Source organism: Bombina bombina, chromosome 2, assembly GCF_027579735.1.
Source record: "Bombina bombina isolate aBomBom1 chromosome 2, aBomBom1.pri, whole genome shotgun sequence".
In the NCBI taxonomy this organism is placed as follows: Eukaryota; Metazoa; Chordata; class Amphibia; order Anura; family Bombinatoridae; genus Bombina; species Bombina bombina.
In genome coordinates, this window is record NC_069500.1 from 930,530,923 (window position 1) to 930,551,151 (window position 20,229).

The 20,229-nt window shown below is 36.8% G+C and overlaps 1 protein-coding gene across 3 annotated transcripts in view; it reads right to left on the reverse strand.

The window, feature by feature from the left end:
• Positions 1-20,229, reverse strand: part of AFF1 (ALF transcription elongation factor 1) — a 349,069-nt gene that overhangs the window by 107,077 nt on the left and 221,763 nt on the right. For all 3 annotated transcript variants that reach the window (XM_053703375.1, XM_053703376.1, XM_053703378.1), the window contains 3 exons: positions 18,852-18,903; positions 9,086-9,140; positions 950-990 (listed from right to left, as the gene is read on the reverse strand). In XM_053703375.1, coding sequence (XP_053559350.1) covers positions 950-990; positions 9,086-9,140; positions 18,852-18,903 — 148 coding nt within the window. The remainder of the gene's footprint in view (positions 1-949; positions 991-9,085; positions 9,141-18,851; positions 18,904-20,229) is intronic.

Consider the following 20,229-nt stretch of genomic DNA (forward strand, 5'->3'; position numbering starts at 1 on the left):
AAATAAGGAACGTTGAACATCCTGAATCAAGGCAAATAAATGTTTAAACACATATATTTAGAACTTTATATAAAAGTGCCCAACCATAGCTTAGAGTGTCACAGAAAATAAGACTTACTTACCCCAGGACACTCATCTACATGTACTAGAAAGCCAAACCAGTACTGAAACGAGAATCAGTAGAGGTAATGGTATATATAAGAGTATATCGTCAATCTGAAAAGGGAGGTAAGAGATGAATCTCTACGACCGATAACAGAGAACCTATGAAATAGACCCCGTAGAAGGAGATCATTGAATTCAAATAGGCAATACTCTCTTCACATCCCTCTGACATTCACTGCACGCTGAGAGGAAAACCGGGCTCCAAACTGCTGTGGAGCGCATATCAACGAAGAATCTAGCACAAACTTACTTCACCACTTCCACAGGAGGCAAAGTTTGTAAAACTGATTTGTGGGTGTGGCGAGGGGTGTATTTATAGGCATTTTGAGGTTTGGGAAACTTTGCCCCTCCTGGTAGGAATGTATATCCCATACGTCACTAGCTCATGGACTCTTGCTAATTACATGAAAGAAATTATTCATTTATCATTCAATAAACTGCAATGTTAGTGTACATTAAAGATTTCCTACATAATTACATTTGTAAAATTGTAATTACAAATGTTAAACTCTTAATTATAAACGGCTTATTTCATTAAGCACTATACTGTATTGTATGTGACTCATTTACATACACTAATGTAAGGAATGGTCCCTTGCAAGATACACAGCTGTCAAGGAAAAAAAAAAGCCTTACCGGGACTACTAAACAGATCAGTCAGTACTAAGAGGTCCTTCAGATAATCGCAATGAAAATGTTTTGGAACCCCTTGTCTATATTATGCAACACGGTTCTAGATTGTGTATAGGATAACTAAATTCATTTATCAAAGTCTGAAACATACCTTGGTGGAGCAGAAGAAGAAGAAGATGGCTTTTCGCAAACCTGAAGATTTAAAGAGACATACAAATTACACATTTTTAGTTAGCTAATTGGTCTGCATGTCTCGACTTATTTACCAGTTTTTAAAAAGAGCTAAAATATGAAACAGATTGGTCTTTCACAATTCAGATAGAGCTTACAATTTGAAACAAATTTCCAGTTTACTTCTATTATGTCATTTGATTTGGCCTTAGTTGATAAGCATATCTAGGTAGGTTCAGGAGCAGAAATGCACTACTGGGAGCTAGCTGCTGATTGGTGGCTGCACATATAAATGTCTTGTTATTTGCACACCTAATGTATTCAGCTAGCTCCAAGAACTATATTGCTGCTCCTTCAACAAAGGATACCAAACAAAATGAAGCAAATTTGATTATAGAAGTAAATTGAAAAGTTGTTAAATTTATATGATCTTAATAATGAAAACATATTTTTGTGTTTTTGGTCCCTTTAATAAAATTCCAAAAGGGTTAAAAGGGACAACACACACTAATACATGTAAATAACACTGTTACACAAATACCTTATCATAAAAAGATGTGGGGGATTTCCAATAAGGAGCCCCCAAAAAGTGAAGCAACAAGCACTCAACATTAAAAAGTCCTTTCTGTTTTTTATTTTTAAAGTCGGGTGCTTGTTGCTAGACATTTTTTTGGGGGGGCTACTTATTGGGAATCCCCACTCTTTGTACACGTTGGTCCAAACACTAATAAATGCTTAAAATAATGAAAGCAAATTGAATATACAGATGTATTTTTGCAATTGTATTGTTGTTTAAAGAGATATTAAACAGTGCTACTTTGGTAAAAAAACAAAACAATTTATGCCTATCAGATAAATTCCTTTCCTTCCTGGCAGAGAGAGTCCACGACTTCATTCCATACTGTTGGGAAAGAATACACCTGGCCAGCAGGAGGAGGCAAAGACACCCCAGCCAATATCCCTCCCACTTCCCCTATCCCCTATCCCCCAGTCATTCTGCAGTGGGAACAAGGAAAAATAGGAGAAACATCAGGGTATAAAGGTGCCAGAAGAAATATAAAAAGTGAGCCGCCCAGCAAATATAAATTACGGGCGGGGTCATGGACTCTCCCTGCCAGGAAGGAAACAAATTTATCTGGTAAGCATAAATTATGTTTTCCTTCCATAAGGCAGGGAGAGGCCACGACTTAATTCCTTACTATTGGGAAAACTATACCCAAGCTACAGAGGACACTGACGGAATAACAGGAGGGAACAAAAAGGAGGCGGACCCTATTCGGAGGGCACCACAGCCTGCAAAACTTTTCTCCCGAAAGCTGCTTCAGCCGAAGCAAACACATCAAACTTGTAAAATTTAGAAAAAAGTGTGTAAGGAGGACCAGGTGGCCGCCTTACAAATCTGATTCATAGCGGGTTCATTCTTAAAAACCCTTATTTAGTACATAAAACCACCTCGTCAGCATGGAAAACAAGGTAAAGGGGGGTCATATTGCAAAGCAGAAATCTCAGAAACTGCGCGCAGAGGCAATAGTTAACACAAAAGAACCTTCCAAGGTAACAATTTAATGTCAACAGTATGCATAGGCTCAAACGGAGCCTGCTGCAAAACACGAAGAACAAGATTGAGGCTCCAAGGCAGAGCCCTAGATCTAAACACAGGTCTGATCCTAGTCAGAGCCTTAACAAAGGACTGCAAATCCGGAAGGTCAGCCAATCTCTTGTGCAGTAACACAGATAGGGCCGATATCTGTCCCTTCAGGGAAATAGCAGATAGACCCTACTCCAGTCCATCCTGGAGAAAAGATAAAATTCTGGCAACCTTAAAGGGACACTGTACCCAAAAATATTCTTTCGTGATTCAGATTGAGCATGAAATTTTAAGTTACTTTCTAATTTACTCCTATTATCAAACTTTCTTCATTCTCTTGGTATCTTTATTTGAAATGCAAGAATGTAAGTTTAGATGCCGACCCATTTTTGGTGAACAACCTGGGTTGTCCTTGCTGATTGGTAGATAAATTCATCCACCAATAAAAAAGTGCTGTCCAGAGTACTGAAACAAAAAAAGCTTAGATGCCTTCTTTTTCAAATAATGATAGCAAGAGAACGAAGAAAAATTGATAATAGGAGTAAATTAGAAAGTTGCTTAAAATCATGCTCTTTCTGAATTACAAAAGAAAAAATTTGGGTTCAGTGTCCCTTTAAAGGGACATGAAACATTTTTAGTAATATAACAGTAATATAACAGTCTACAATAGAATTGTTATTGTTTTAAAAGACAGATAATCCATTTATTACCCATCATCCAGTTTAGCATAACCAACACTGTTATATTAATATACGTTTTACCTCTGTGATTAACTTGTATCTAAGAACCTTCTGACAGCCCCCTGATCACATGACTGTGACTATATAAAATCTATTGAGTTGCATTTAGTATTCATTGTGTTGTGTAAACTCTTAAATAACTCCCTGTGTCTGAACACAGTGTTATCTATATGGCCTCTTGTTAAAAGCAATTTAAAAACGTGTGATAAGAGGCAGCCCTCAAGGGCTTAAAAAATTAGCATATGAGCCTACCTAAGTTTAGTTTCAACTAAGAATAACAAGAAAACAAAGCAAATTTGATAATAAAAGTAAATTGGAAAGTTGATTAAAATTACATCTCCTATCTGAATAATGAAAGTTTAATTTTGACTAGACTGTCCCTTTAACTTTGTAGTTTTACTTTTATTTTAAATGTGGATGTTCCAATTCAAAGAAGATGTTGCAAGGTTAGCCCTGATACATATATGTTTCTAAATGGTCTCAGCAGGAGAGTTAAAAGGACCATGGACAGTACTTTTTTATTGTTGCTGTCCAATCAGCAAGGACAACCCAGTTTGTTCACCAAAAATGGGCTGGCATCTAAACTTACATTCTTGCTTTTCAAATAAACATACTAAGAGAATTAAGAAAATTTGATAATATAAGTAAATTAGAAAGTTTCTTAAAATTGCATGCTCTATCTGAATCACGAAAGAAAAAATTTGGGTTCAGTGTCCCTTTAACCTTATTGCCAGGAAAAGACATGCTCTTCACACCAGTACAAGTTAGTCCTCCACACTTTATGGTAGATACGAGTAACTGGCTTACGAGCTTGAATCAGTGTGTCGATAACACTCTCAGAAAACTCTCTCTTGGCTAAGACTAAGCGTTAAATCTCCATGCAGTCAGCCGCAGAGAATCTAGATTTTGATATACGAAGGAACCCTGTATCAGCAGATCTCTGTGACAAGGTAACCTCCACTGAGGAGATAAGGAAAGCCCCATCAAATCCGCAAACCAAGTCCTTCGTGGCCACAATGGAGCAATCAGAATCACTGATGCTCGCTCCTGCTTGATGTGAGTCACCACACGAGGGAGAAGCGGTAATGGAGGAAAAAGATACTAGTCTGAACCTCCATAGTACTGATAGATGCCCTATCAGTTCCGCCTGAGGATCCCTCGACCTGTAACTGGGTAGCTTGGTATTGAGGCGGGATGACATGAGATCTATCTCCGGCGTCCCCCACTCGCTGTATATCTCTGCAAACACCTCGGGTGGAGAGACCATTCCCCATGGGCGAAAGGATTGCCTTCTGAGGAAGTCCGCTTCCCAGTTGTCCACACCCAGAATGTGGATCGCTGACAGCGTACATCTGTGAGTCTCCTCCCACTCTAGTATCTAAAGATACTTCTCTTATCGCCAAGGGACTTCTCATTCCCCACTGATGGTTGATGTAGGCAACCGAGGTTATAATGTCTGTTTGGAATCTGATAAACTGGGACAAACCCAGAAGGGGCCAAGCCTTCAAGGCATTGAAGAGTGCCTAGAGTTCCAATATATTGATCATTGATCAGAAGGAGGACTCCTCCTGAGTCCTGTTCCTTCTTGGCACCCCAAACAGCTCTAGAAAGAACAAGAAAACCCAGCACTCGTCAACCAGATCAAAGGTGCACGCTAGAGGGGTCCATGCACTCACCCCAAAAGGTATAGTGAAAAGATAGAAGCAGCACCGACTTGAAGTATTTCTTATATATTTATTGCATCAGAGACAAAAAAACAACAACGACGTTTCGGTCATGTTAACATGATTAAGGTCAGGTTCTGACCGAAACGTCGTCGTTTTTTTGTCTCTGATGCAATAAATATATAAGAAATACTTCAAGTCGGTGCTGCTTCTATCTTTTCACCCCAAACAGTTCCCCAGCTGGAAGGCTTGCGTCCGTAGTCACAATCTCCCAGGACGGTCTCAAGAAACACGTACCTTGGGACAGATCTGGACAGAGCCACCAAGAGAGCGAGTCTCGACAGGTTGTCCAGCACAATCTGTTGAGACAGATCTGAATGGTCGCCGTTCCATTGTCTCAGCATGCATAGGTGTAAGGGTCTGAGATGGAATCTGGCAAAGGGAATGATGTCCAATCACCTCCACACACAACCACACACAACCACTGAGGGTCTCAAGGAGGCCTGGAGGGCAAGACATGAAGTAGTTAGCATGCAAAGTCTCTGATCTGTGAGAAATATTCTCATGGATATTGAGTCTATTATTGACCCCAGGAAATTCACCCTGGTACTTGGAGTAAGAACTCTTTTTCAAGTTTATCTTCCATCCATGTGATCGAGAAAAGACACAATGTTCTTTCGCTAAACGAAAAGATGGTACCTATATCAAGATATCGTCCAGGTAAGGTGCTACTGCAATACCTTGTGTTCTGGCAACAGCTAGACAAGCCCCCAGAACCTTTGTAAATATCCTTGGAGCAGTAGCTAGGCCAAATGGAAGAGCTATGAAGTGGAAGTGCTGGTCCAGACAGGCAAACATCCTAGGGAGGAGAGATCCCGTATGCAACTTAAAAAGGCAGTCCTCTTCTCTGGTCTTATAGACAGTCTGGAGAGTAGGAATCTGCCCCTGGGCGGATGAGATTTGAATCCTATCCGGTATCTGAGATACAACCTCCAGGACACAAGGATCCTGTACATCCTGGAACCAAGCGTCTGCGAAAAGAGACAGTCTACCCCCTACTCGAGCCGATTCCAGATCTGGGGGACACCCCTTCATGCCGATATGATCTTGGCAAGCTTCTTAGACTGTTTGGACTTATTCCAGGACTGAGCCGGCTTCCAAGTACTCTTGGGCTGCTCTGACTTGGATGAGGATTGCCGTTGTGATTTGTCAGAACGAAAATTAGAAGATTGCCGCCCCTTAGGCCTATTCTTCTTATCATGTGGTAGGAAGACACCCTTACCTTGGGTAACAGAAGAAATAATGAAGTCCAGCCCTGGGCCGAATAAAATCTTCCCTTTGAAAGGAAGAGAAAGGAGTCTGGATTTAGAAGTCATATACGCAGACCAAGACTTCAACCAGAGAGCACGGCAGGCTAGGACTGCAAATCCAGAAGTCTTTACATTTTGGCAAATAATCTGCATATTCACATCACAGATGAAGGAGTTGGCAATTTTTCAGAGTTTTAATTCTCTCCTGAATATCCTAAAGGGGACTTTCCACCTCAATGAGCTCAGAGTGTCGCACTAGTAGATAGCTGCTCCAGCAACCGCAGCTACAGCTGCCGCCAGTTGAAATAAAAATCATGTATGTTGAAACATCTTACTCCGAAAAGTTCTTATTTTCTTATCCATAGGCTCTCTAAAAGAAGAACTATCCTCCAAGGGGATAATAGTATGCTTAGCCAGCGTAGAAATAGCGCCATCCACCTTAGGGATGGAGCCCCACAAATACAATTGAGAGTCCAGGACCGGGAATAATTTTTTTAAAGTAGACTAGGGGGAAAAAGAAGTTCCTATTCTTTCCCTTTCGTTATTAATAATATTCGCCATTTTAACTGGCACAGAAAAAGTCAGAGGGACCTTCCTGTCTTCATAAATCGTCTAATTTAGGGATCTTAGGTCCCTCAGGTAGTTTAGCCTCTGGAAACTCTAGCTTAGACAGAACCTTCTTTAATAACGCAGATGCTCAATTTTAAATTTAAAGGAGGGTTCCTCCGCAGAAGGAGGTTTAGAAACTGAAGATTACGACTCAAAGTTCACCCTCTGAAACTACAGAGGTTAACTCATCCTCGAATAGCTTGGACATAAATATCTAAATCCGACAAATATTGGAGAACTATGTTTAACCTCTTATGTTTGTTAGAGGGAGGTAAGGCACTCAGGGCCGCAGACACTGCTGATTGTTACTGTGGGGTTAAGTCCACAGGAAAAAAAGCCCGCTCCAGATGGAGGATTAATTGAGCTACGGGGACTGCATGTGGAGCGGGTAGAGTAGAAAGGGTAGTAATCTCTCGGTAGTAATCTCTCCTGAGAGGTAGACGGCTCAGAGGGGCCAATAGCGCTATGAGTATTAGCAGGCTTGTCTCTCTTCTTAGACTTTAGAACAGTGCTTAGGCAAATGGGACAAAATTGAGCAGACGGGCAAACTACGGCCTCCTCACAATATAAACAGAAATTATTAATCAGTACAGAAGGAGCAGAACCTTCTAAAGTAGTATCAGAGTCCTCCATAGCTAAAGATATATCTACAGAAGGACAACCCCCCCCCCCAAAAAAAACGGCACCTTTATAGTTCCAATTGATGGGGCACTCACCACCTCCTAGACCCAGACAGCTAACAGTGAAAACGCTCTCCTTAGGAGTGATGTCCGCAGCAGGATGGATCGTAGGAAAATGAAAAGACTGCACCCAATCACATGGTGCGTAGGACAGGACTTCCCCTACTATGAAAAGGTGCTAAGCTATTATGAGCTGCGCAACACTCAAAAAACTAAAGTGAAACCTGTTTGTCCCAAGCCAAAAGCACAGTCTATGAGCACAAAACTCACATTAAAGCAGTTATAAATAACCCCTAGCTGTTAAAATAATCTCCCTGAAGGAGATATTAACCCTTGATCCTATCGAGGCATAAAGAAGCTACACTGTGACCCTGTATAGCAAAAGTGTATATAAAAAATTGTCTTAACCTCCAGGATCCATGCAGTGGGACAGGAACAGTCTCTTAAGTGTGATAGTCTTGCAGTGACGCTCTGACATGGACTAGAGTGTGTAACAGCAAGCAGTGAATCTCGTGAACACTGATTGCTCAGGAGCTGTTAGGCGACAGTCTGGATGGGTTTGCAGAAAAACTTTCCCTGCTTCTCCAGACTCTGACTTTCATCAATACTCTCACTGAGAGGTTGGCATGATTACTTAAAACTCCAGTCCTTTCTTGAAGGGAACATACCCATACAGGACTATCCAAAATATTCTGACACTTCTCTGCCACCTCTTATAGTGACGAAAGGCAAAGAATGACTGGGGGATAGGGGAAGTGGGAGGGATATTTAAGCCTTTGGCTGGGGTGTCTTTGCCTCCTCCTGGTGGCCAGGTGTATTATTTTCCAACAGTATGGAATAAAGTCGTGGACTCTCCCTGCCTTATGGAAGGAAATATGTTAAATCAAAGTAAACAGATTGTGTAAAAAACAGCAAACAACTTACTTGTTTTCTTGCAAAATTAGCACTTAGAATTTCTCACTGTAGACCCTGCCCCCCAGTGTGATAAGAGTGGAATTTTTCTGAAACTTAAGTTTCATTTTGGAAGTTCTGAGCATGAGCAAATCTGACTCCCTGATTATCTAGTCTATTAACCAACCCTGGAAGTGTTATGACATAATGCTAGATAAGCTGCCTGTAAAGACAACAGCTTCCTTGTAGGGCAGTGACAGGAAGTAATGGACAAATAAAAAAAGGTAAAATCAATTTAAATAAATGAATAATACATATTGCAATAATTTAAATTAAGTATATACCACTTAGTGTTAACTTTTATTAAAGCAATGAAACAGACTATTTAAAATCCCTTAATTATAGAAATATGTGTAAAGATTTATTTTATTTTCTATAAAGTAATGGGAGACACCATTATGTCACTAAGTTATCCTAGGTTAAAAAGTCTGTTTTTATTTAATCTCCCTTGTTGTGGCATATTCAGGACAGTTATGCATGAGCTAAAACCAAACAAACATCCTTAGAACATTTTATGTCCCTTAAGACACAAGCTAAGACGACATGTTAGGAAGATACTTCAGAGAACATATACCTCATCGTCCTCACTGTCATCGCTATCGCTGATTTGGAGGTCATTTTCCAGCATTCTGAAATAAGAGATTATTAACACCAAGTATCCAAAAGTAATGGACCAGATCTTCAATTATAAATAAGTTAGATCATAAAAATATACACTTTAATATCAAATAACTACCAGCAGCTTAAAACCTTGTTTTAAGAACACCAAAGTATTTGGAACAAATCTAACCGTTATGCTCATATTTCAACTATCGCTTCTACTTGTATTATTTATATAGTGCACATTAAACAGAATTGAACAACTAATTGTCAGCTAGTAGCTAACACTGCCCATTTTAATGGTGCACAAGTTATTAAACTTAAAAAGGATTAAATAAATAAATAAATGTGCCCTATTTGGAACATGCATCTGTAATACAGGAGACTTAAATGAGTTACGTACTGTAGACAAACACGTATTCAATTAAACCATTCAACATTATTATTAATAAAAAATAATAAATTACACTATAGTGTACATTTTACCTTAAAATGTGTAAAACAGAAATTCCTGCTTTCAGCATTTGCTTAACAAAAAATATAAATAATGGTGCAGAAGTTCTGTCTAAAAATACTCATAACCATATGTAAAAAAATACATTTTTTCCACATAAGAAATAATAAAAATAAATAACTAAATGAATAGATTAAATTCAATTTTTTATGAATATTATGAACAATTTGAGAGAAACTGCAAAATTTAAGACAAAACTGCAATTTGAAAATCAGCATCTAAAGTAGAATGCCATTTTATCATTATATTTAGGGATTATGTCAATATTTTTAACAAATGACCGTTCCATCCAAAAAAAAAATCTAATATCAACAAACTGATAAGAAACAGGGAATGCATTTTAGAGCCCTATAGATCTAAAATCCTGTGCAGTAGAAGTAATTTGTTTTAATGAGATCTGACCTTGGTGTTTAACATAAATAAAACATTTCTTGGAATTTCTTAAAACAAAAGAAACAGACCTTACTAATTATAATAATTTCTTCCCCATGAGTTGATTTTTTCCAAGACAGTTTGCCACAAAATTGAATATTTGTGTGTGTGTGTGGGGGGGGGTTATGAATTGTCTGTATACAGTAGAACTAATGCTATTCAATAATAACTGCTGCTCAGATAATCTTTTTCTCTATTGCTTGTAGTCGTTTCACCTTTTATTTATTGTTCCTTTACCACACTTTAGGAACAGTATCATCCATATCACAGGTTCCCAACATTGGTGCCTGCTGACATCATGGTCACTGACAAGCTTTTTGTGGTTGCCGATGACTGACTGGCCCACTGTTACCATATATAAAAAAAATACATGGATGGATAAACATTTACCAAAATAAATAGATACTAATAAAAGACTCAAAAGCTCAAAAGATAAAAACAAGTGCATTACTGGTTCTGCAGAAGTCTGCTCCTTTACACGTGTGTAGTAGATAATAATTAGTAATATATTATAATAAACTAGAGCAAAGACCAAAGTTTAACACGTAAGTCTCAGATTACATGCAAATTAATATATGAAGAAATGTAAACTAAACATAAGATGTAGGACAGGAAAATTAAAAAGACAAAGACTGCATACAAGTATAATGTGAGCAGAGTATATGGGGAGAATATACTGTATACCGCAACAATAAGGAATGTAAAAAAACATTGTTTCAAATTGTGCTTTGTTCCATGCTCCAAAATCATAATTTGCAACCTTGGTTTTTAACACTGTTTAGTAACAACTAGTACAGCAATGGGGAATTATATCATAGTAGAACAAAAGAAAGGTGCTGCACTCCTTAATACTTTCACATGTGAAAAAATCCTTTATTCAGCCATTACAGCAACGTTTCGGGGCACCGGCCCCTTTGTCAAAAAACACGCAATTATATCAAAACATTGGAATTGCATTCTGCATTGTGACAATTAAGGCCCAAAATAATATATTGTTCCTTCAAATAAATACTGCAGATGTTCTGGTGAGAAGTATAGAACCTAAAAATTGTTCCACTGTTAACCTAAGGAACATGAAATATCTGGATTGATAAGAATAAATAAGTAAAACTATCCATCCTCAAGTACAGAAACTGGAATAAAAACCCTTAATCTTATCTTGATGGAAGAACAGGGCAGTTCCATGGGGTTTGGAACAGACAACCAAAAAAAGTCCCTTCCTTCTTGAGATCTCAAGTAAAACGAGAAAGGATAAAAAATAAAATAAAAAATAGCCCAGCATTATATTGCAGTTTATTTTAAACCGGTAGAAACAAAACTGAAGGCAGCAGGAAAGGGAGCTGTATGTGCGGTAAGGGGAGGAGTGCAAACTACTTCTATGAAGCTTCTACTTGCACCAAATGGCATTACACAATATACTGACTTGTTGAAGATATGATATTGAGTATGAGAGAAACGCCTAGCGATCTAAACATCAGTATGTGAGAAACCTAAAAAAGAACTAAGTGAAAATGAACAGGAAAACCTGGTTGGGTAACCTGAACTTTGCTACATCAAAATTCACCATGTTTTATTTAAAATATCTTTTAATGAAAACAAAACATAAGACTCCAATCATTACACTGTACAATGAAACCTACTGTGTGAGCACAGGCAGCAACCAGGGGATTATAGCAAGATAGCTAGAAACTCATCAGGGAATAACCACTTTCCTGGGTCTAAGAATAGGTCTGTGTAATGTATGATAGGAGGAAGTTTATGCATGAATCTGCACATAAATAATATGCATAGATATAGAAGAATTTGCTCAGTTGCAAAGCCTCATGGGAGCGACAGCCAAAGTACACTCTCTTGCTTACATTATACGTTTCATGCCAAATAAAGTAGTTGTATAATGTGTCAAACACTTAGCATACGGTCCAAGCCGAGGGCCAGAGGGAACAGTGATTTTTTTTCTATCAGTGATGTGCCTTTCAACAAATTACATGTTTTTGTGTTAACCTGTAGGTATTTTCTAACACTTGCTGGGACTGCACAGACCCACCCAAGCCAGTTATGAATCACTATTTTAAAAAAAAGTACATGGTTCCAAATCCATAGTTTTATTCAGCATCCCTTCAGTAACAACCCACACAGGCTACCCAGTTACATGGTTCATCCATGTCACCTGACGGAGAAAAGCTTGCTTGCTTTATCTGTAACTGGAAGGATCGAATGTAAACGATAGTAGCTGTAGGCTTGCTGCGAGTGTGCAAACATAACCATTGCAATATATCTTTTTCATACAAAAAGTGTTTCTCTATAGATAAATACCATTTCTAATCAATGGCAATTGAGTGAAAAAGAAATAAAATCCAAACTGCTTCTTCCTGTTAAAAGGCTGCTAATCTGTAATCTGCAAAGTAGCTATGTTCTAAAAGCGGCATTCTTCAGAAATCAGTACTGACTCACACTAGCATGAAAACATCGGTATGTGCACATATTGGCTATACCTTCTGCAAAATACAAAGTGCATATACTGTGTCATAAGTAAAGACGTCCACAGTAGGGATATAAAAGGTAAGTGATAATAAAGGTTAGTATTCCGATCTGTAGAACTTTGGCAAAAAAACAATTATAAATGACCTTTCTCCTTTGTAGTCTATAAAATCAATATAGCTTTGGTGATAGTAGTTTAAAGAGGAATTTTTTTTTTCTTTAATGGAAATAAAAAAAAGTCACCATTTTAAATCTGTATTTCAGTGATGAAAACTAAACTTGTTTTGTTCTTATGATTGTGAGGTTTGTTCCTGTCAAACAATTGTGCTGTGAGTTTTCCTTATAAGCAAGCAATCTTCAGTCCCAAGAACTAGTTATGCACTTCCAGTTCGTTTAAAAAAAGAAAAAGAAAACAGCTTTAACATGAAATAAAATAATGAACACATTTAAATAATGTTCTTTCATATGCACACATTTGTTGAATGTAATGTCCCTTTAAGCATGTAACAAATACTTAAAAAAATATTATACACCATTACTAGTAGTAACCCAACAATAATATATTGTGCTGTTCCTTAAACTAATTCCTATTATGTGTAATGCATGAAGAAACAATACTGATAAATATGAAAATGACCTGGAGCAATTGCTAGTAAAAAGAAAAATAAGCACATTTTACAAGAAAAGCTGGCAAGCATTACCTTTATAGGGATTAAATTACTACACCACCCATACTTTTCGTGTCATAGGCAGCACACACAAGAACGGGTCTGTTCAGTAGGTGTGTGAGAAATACAAGCATATTGCGAAATATAACAAACTGCTTTAAAGGGACATTGGACTGAAACAGGATATATCACTGTAGGTGTAATTAAACAGGTAAGTGTGTGGTTATGTACTTTGCGAGGGCTTGGCATTTACATGCTCGGATCTGAAAGTGAAATGGCTATCCAGCACAGTTAAAAACAAACAAGGACTACATATCAGCTCTGACAGCAAGACCCAGGAGAACACCTCATTAAAGGGATACTGTCACTGATTTTTTTTTTTTTACATTTATATACCAAATTCACTGGCTGGTGGAGTTTTATTCAGCTGTGAAATTTCATTGGGGATCCCACTTTTTCAGAACTTTGCAATAATTCTCCAGTTTTATTCAAACCATTCATTTCTTAAGGTTGATTACAAACAGGCTAAGAGTTCGATTACATTAAAAAGTAGTTATTCAACCCACTGACCATTTCTTCTATGATAAAATTATTCTTGAAATACAAAGGTGTCCTTTGTTAAATAGTAATTCTAGATGAGCTCCAGAGCATGCACGTGTCTTTAACCATCTGGCAGCAGTGTTTTTAACATTGTTTATAGCAATGTTATACATAACTGCAAACACTGCTGCCATAGACTGCTAAAGACACGTGCATGCTCCTAAGATCATCAGCCTACCTGGGCTTACTCTTCAACAAAGGATAGCAAGAGAAAGCAAATTTGAAAGTGGCATGTTCTATCTGATTCATGAAAGTTTAATTTTGAATTTACTGTCCCTTTAAAGATTGGATATGTTGCTAAAGCGATATTTGTTATTAATATTATTTGCGTTATAGTTCGGAGCAAATAATTAATATTATTTGAGTTATAGTTCGGAGCATACACTCTTTGCAGGTACACTGAACCCCAAAAAATTATTTCGGGATTCAGATAGAGCATGCAATTTTAAGCAACTTTCTCCTTTACTCCTATAATCAAATTTTCTTCATTCTCTTGGTATGTTTATTTGAAAAGCAAGAATGTAAGTTTACATGCCAGCCCATTTTTGGTGAACAACCTGGGTTATCCTTGCCGATTGGACAGCACCAATAAACAAGTGCTGTCCGTTGTACTGAACCAAAAATTTGCTGGCTGCTTAGCTGAGATGCCTTTTTCAAATAAAGATAGCAAGAGAATGAAGAAAAAATGATAATAGAAGTAAATTAGAAAGTTGCTTAAAATTACATGCCCTAACAATCACGAAAGAAAAAAATTGGGTTCAGTGTTCCTTTAGAGATAATCATATCATTGTAAAATAGATTAGTTTTATAGCCCTTTAACAAATTTACCACTTGTTTGCTGCAATTGTGTTTCGGTGGTTAAACTCCTCCCTCCACTTGCCTTATTTGGAGGAGCCGATCTAGGCTCGAGTTTGCAGCTGACAAGGCTAGCCACGGTCATAATGCCAGTAATGAAGTACATTGATTTGCAGTTCAATTTTGGTAAAGCCCATTAGGGAAAGGGTTAGACCGGAGAATTGTGCTGTGTGCTCTTTCAGTTTAATTATTAGAAAAGTCACAATTTCCTGGGCTAAATTTCATGAACAGGGGTCAAAATAAATAAAGTATACTGCCAAGTTGTTTTACAATGCATAACTAAAACGTTTATATTAAAATGTCAAGGTTTTTACTGTTGTTTAAAGCACAACACTCAAAAAATGTTTGCCAGACCGTAATTAAAAATAAACCTCTATTAACACAATAATAAATACATTACTTTAGTGAAATACATTACATAAATAATCCAGCTTACTCACAAGGCCCAAGGAATATAAAATGTACAGTAATTTCTTTCAGTTTCCTGTTATTTCAACTCAAAATGGCATTCTGTGCTCATTATTATTATAATTATGTCATTGAGATCAAAAGAAGCCATTACAGCGCCACAAAAGCAATAGTTTAAAGGACCAGTAAACACAGATTTGCATAATATACTAATGAATAATAAAGACAATGCAATAGCACTTAGTCTGAACTTCATATGAGTAGATTTTTTCTGACAAAATGTCAAAGCTACGTCTATGTCCACTCCCCCTGCATCATGTGACAGTCAGCCAATCACAAATGAATATTCTTGCACATGCTCAGTAGGAGCTGGTGACTCAAAAAGTGTAATGGAAGTAAAATTTTAAAGTTGTTAAAAATTGCGTGCTCTGATTAATGAAAGTTTAATCATTCTGACTTGAGTGTCCCTTTAAGTTTGTGCAGACATTCTATATTACTCTTGTTTGTCTAAGGTTTATAAGTCTTGAATAGCTAAACAAATTTGATGGAAATTTAGCAGTTTGTTTTGGACTTGGTCAATACAAACCCTAAAAATTTGTAAGGTTTCCCATATGGTAATTTAGGATTTTTAGACAAAGATACAGCCAAAACCACTGTAACTAGCCTTCATGAAATTTATAAAGTGATGGAAGGCGAACAATACCGTATCATTTGAATCTACTGATGGTATTTTTATCAAATAAATCTAAGATATAAAGCCTCACAGATTGTCTATAACTATGTTGCTCATGCATACATACTAGAAAATAACAGGCAAAATGATCCTTGTGCAAAAAGGGGATATGAATACCAAATAATCATAATATAATTAAAACATGCAATTTAAATGTATGATAATCTTGCACAGTGCATTTTAATTTTGATATTTAATCAGCAAAAGTAACAGGTTTTACTGTGCACTTGACTGGTGGAGCATACAGCAAGTTGTCTCCAAAAACATTCACAGATTGTGCCTTCTCAGAAAGATGTGCACAGATAGATGGCTCCTTTAATAAAACAAGACTATATTCTTGTTCTCACATTACAAAATTAAAAACAAAAATGCATCGACAATCTACCAGGGGATGGAAATAAACATCAAACCCGAAGGCCTCTAAAGGATTATACAAACAAACAGATCTGTAAAATGAGATATGGAACGAGCAAGAAGTAAAAATGTGCTTCTCCTTGGTTCCATGGATTAGTCATAAATAAAGTTTCATTTTATACTACATATAGTTTTAAAAGGAAAACAAGGTTTACAAGATGCTGGAGAAATGCTAGAAGGAAGTAAATAAAACCCAACACATCCTGATTTATATCTGCGGAGAAGCACAACCTGTCAGACCTGGTATGGACAAGGAGTGGCATTTTAGTCATACACAGACACCTTCTTAGTCACTTTACTTCATGACAACGGGATGATAAATAGCCTGTGACTCTAGAGGACTTTTCTAGTTTACTACCGAGGTTACAAAATTTACAGAAGTAAAACCTTTCCTTCAATGCCATCTTCCCAGTATAAGGATTAAAAGGCAGTATTGGAAAAAAGGCAGCAAATCAACCAAAACAAATCCTTTATATTCTCTTCAAATCAAAAATGCTATTGATTAGACCCAATACCACTATGTGCCTGCACACACAGCACTGGATTTGCCTCTGTATCATGAGTATTTTAATTTTGACTTTACTGTCAGATAGAGCATGCAGTTTTAAACAACTTACCAGTTTACTTTTATTATCAAAATTGCTTCATTCTCTTGGTATCCTATGCTGAAGAGTGAACCTAGGTAGGCTCATAGGTCTGTAGTACTCTATGGCATAAGTGTTTGCAACAACATATAATACTGCTAGAAACAATGTTGCAAAACACTGCTGGGTCCTAGAGATGTGTCCATGCTCCTGAGCTTCTATGGGCTTATTCAACAAAGGACACCAAAGAGAACAAAGCATTTTTTTTGATAATGGAAGTAGAATGGAAAGTTGTTTAAATTTGCATGCTTTATCTGAATCATTGAATCATGAACTTTAAATCTTGACTTTACTGTCCTTTTAAAGGAACAATAGTCAAAATTGTTGGGAGCAGAAATGTACTATTGAGAGCTAGCTGCTGATTGGTGTTTGCACATATGCCTCGTCATTAGCTCACCCTATGTGTTCAGCTAGCTCCCAGTCATGCATTGCTGTTCCTTCAATAAAGGATACCAAGCAAATTTATAAATAGACGTAAATTGAAATATTTTTTAAATTTGTATGCGCAATCTGAATCATAAAAAAGCATAAAGATTTATTTCATGTAAACTACTATTCAAAGTGTAGAGTAGCTTTTAATTCTTGCGGGGTGGTGAGGGTCTGTAAAGTGCTTAGTTAATGCAGGTTTATTTATTTGTTTATTTTTGGAGAAATACCACATCTACGAATTCATCATTTCAAATAACACAAACCAATATAGAGGCGTCTGAACAGAGACAGCTGCAGTTTGAAAGAAAAAAAAAAAAGCTTATGATCTTGTTAAAGGGAAAGTCAACACCAGAATTGTTGTTGTTTAAAAAGGTAGATAATCCCTTTATTACCCATTCCCCAGTTTTGCATAACCAACACAGTTATAATACACACTTTACCTCTGTAATTATCTTGTATCTAAGCCTCTGCAGACTGCCCCTTATTTCAGATCTTTTGAAAGACTTGCATTTTAGCCAATCAGTGCTCACTCCTAGGAGCTTCACGTGCATGAGCTCAATGTTATCTATATGAAACACAAACTAACGCCCTCTAGTGGTGAAAAAAACTGTCAAAATGATTTCAGATTAGAGGCGGCCTTCAAGGTCTAAGAAATTAGTATATGAACCTCCTAGGTTTAGCTTTCAACTAAGAATACTAAGAGAACAAAGCCAAATTGGTGATAAAAATAAATTGGAAAGTTGTTAAAACTCATGATTTAAATAGGTCATGTAATTTTATTTTTTTGACTGTCCCTTTAAGCGAGTGCTGCAGCACTTGGGGGTAAAATAGATGTATTTTATTGGTTTTGTGCCTCAACCTGAAATATGGCAAGCATATATATTTTGCAGCAACACTTCATGCATTGGGTCACAAACAGTGCATATCAGCCTGGACCACTTAATTTTGAATGTTGTTTTTTTTTAGCAGATTTTGCTAAAATATGGTAAAGTCTTGCTCGATTTTGAATAAATGCTGTATTCTGTCCAAGTTTTCCAATAGCTGGTGACTATAAAAAGTAAGGGGGTAGCACTTCGACAAGTCCAGCCTTAATGACCTTCTTTTAATTGCATGATGTGAAATACACCCTCTTATTTATATGCCAAAAGAAGTGGTTTATATGCCAAAAGAAGTGGTTTATTTTGTAATATTTATACCAAAAAATCATATTCAAAATATTACAAGATTCCAGGGTTCTCTTTAAAACAAACAGGATAAAGAATCAAGCACTACAGTAAACATGCTTAGAATTGTCTGACGCGTTTTACCTCGGTCTGAGACAATCATTGACTACAATGCTCCGCAATTACCTGACTTTACAAATCTAAAAAAAAAAAAAACTGATAGAACTTCGCTGAACAGACTGTCACCTTTGCTCATCAGAATCTCTGCTACTCAATCAAAATCTTTTTTTAAACCATAGTGCAATACAGCCACCACTTTAGGGAATTTGGTTGCCGACTGGTTGTACTCGGTACATTTAATTTCAGTAATTGTTTTGTAATAAAGACAACTGAGCTACTTACGAGGTTCCCTGCTGTGGACTTGGCAAGGCCTTTGAAGAGTTGTCATACTGCTCTGTAAATAAACAAACACAGCCATATTTTAGTTTTAATACAAGAAGTCCCTCATGACAGAGGTGGCTATGAAATACTATGTGCTACATAACATATAAAAAAAAAACTGTGCATAAAGAGACTCTTTGTTTTAACAGTATAAGTCATCTGCTTTTTCATAAATTTGCATTTATTTATTTATAGGATTTATTCAACTGAATAAATTAAATTGAGCAGAAAATAAATGCTGACTTCGGCTTGACTTCAGCTGAACAACTATAAAACACTGCCTTTCACACACACCAGGCCGGGAGACAATAGACGCATGACATATCAGGTAAACTGCGAACATTGAAAAAGCGGAACTTTCAAAAAGTTTGGATTTGAAATTTAATGCTTTAATATTAACATATTACTCTTTAGAAGACAACACATCAATATGTTTACCAGTAAAAGGGATTGTACAAAGGTTTTTATCATGTTATTTTTACTCTCAAATTTACTTAAAAAAGGTCAAAAATAAAACTTTCATGATTCAGATGGAACACGCAAGTTACAAGAATTTTTTTTTTTTAAAAATTCCAATTTACTTAAATTATCTAATAATAAAAAAAATACCAAGAGAACAAAGCAAATTAAATAGCATACCTAGGTAGGCTCAGGAGCAGCAAGGCACTACTGGGAGCTAGCTGCCGATTGATTGCTCAGCTAGCTACCAGTAGCGCATTTCTGCTCCTTCAATAAAGGATACCAAGAGAGTAAAGGAAATATGATCATATAAGTAAATGGTAAAGCTGTTTAAAATTGAGTGCTCTGTCTGAATCATAAAAGAAAAAGTTTGGGTTAAAATTTCCCTTTAACCATAATGTAATGCACAGATAAAGAAATGAGTGCGATCTTTTGATCTGGCTTTTCCCAATGAATGTTTTTTTGTAAATTCTCAACTAAAGGGACAGAGAATTTATATTTAAAAAAATGAAGCAACAAAAGGAGGTAATCCATGTCACATAGAAGACAGTTGTACTTTCCTGTATGTAGAATACACAAATGCCAAGTGACATAGGATTATTTTGGCCACAACACGACTGAATTTAAAGCAGCAAGTGCAACAAACAAGGGGTAAATTCTAGAATCATATGATGCAGACAGCGAGGCCCGTCTGTAAACCCTTATAAGGTAACATGTAAGAGCTGCAGTTTTTATGGCTTTGTGGTGCAAGCTTGCATAAGTGAACCTTTAATTGCAAATTTAAAATGCAGAAACTGCTTCTTTTGTACCTCTGCCACTTCAGATTCTGTGAGATAATGAACTCTGATACTCAATTGTTCTGGAAGATTATACTGCCCTG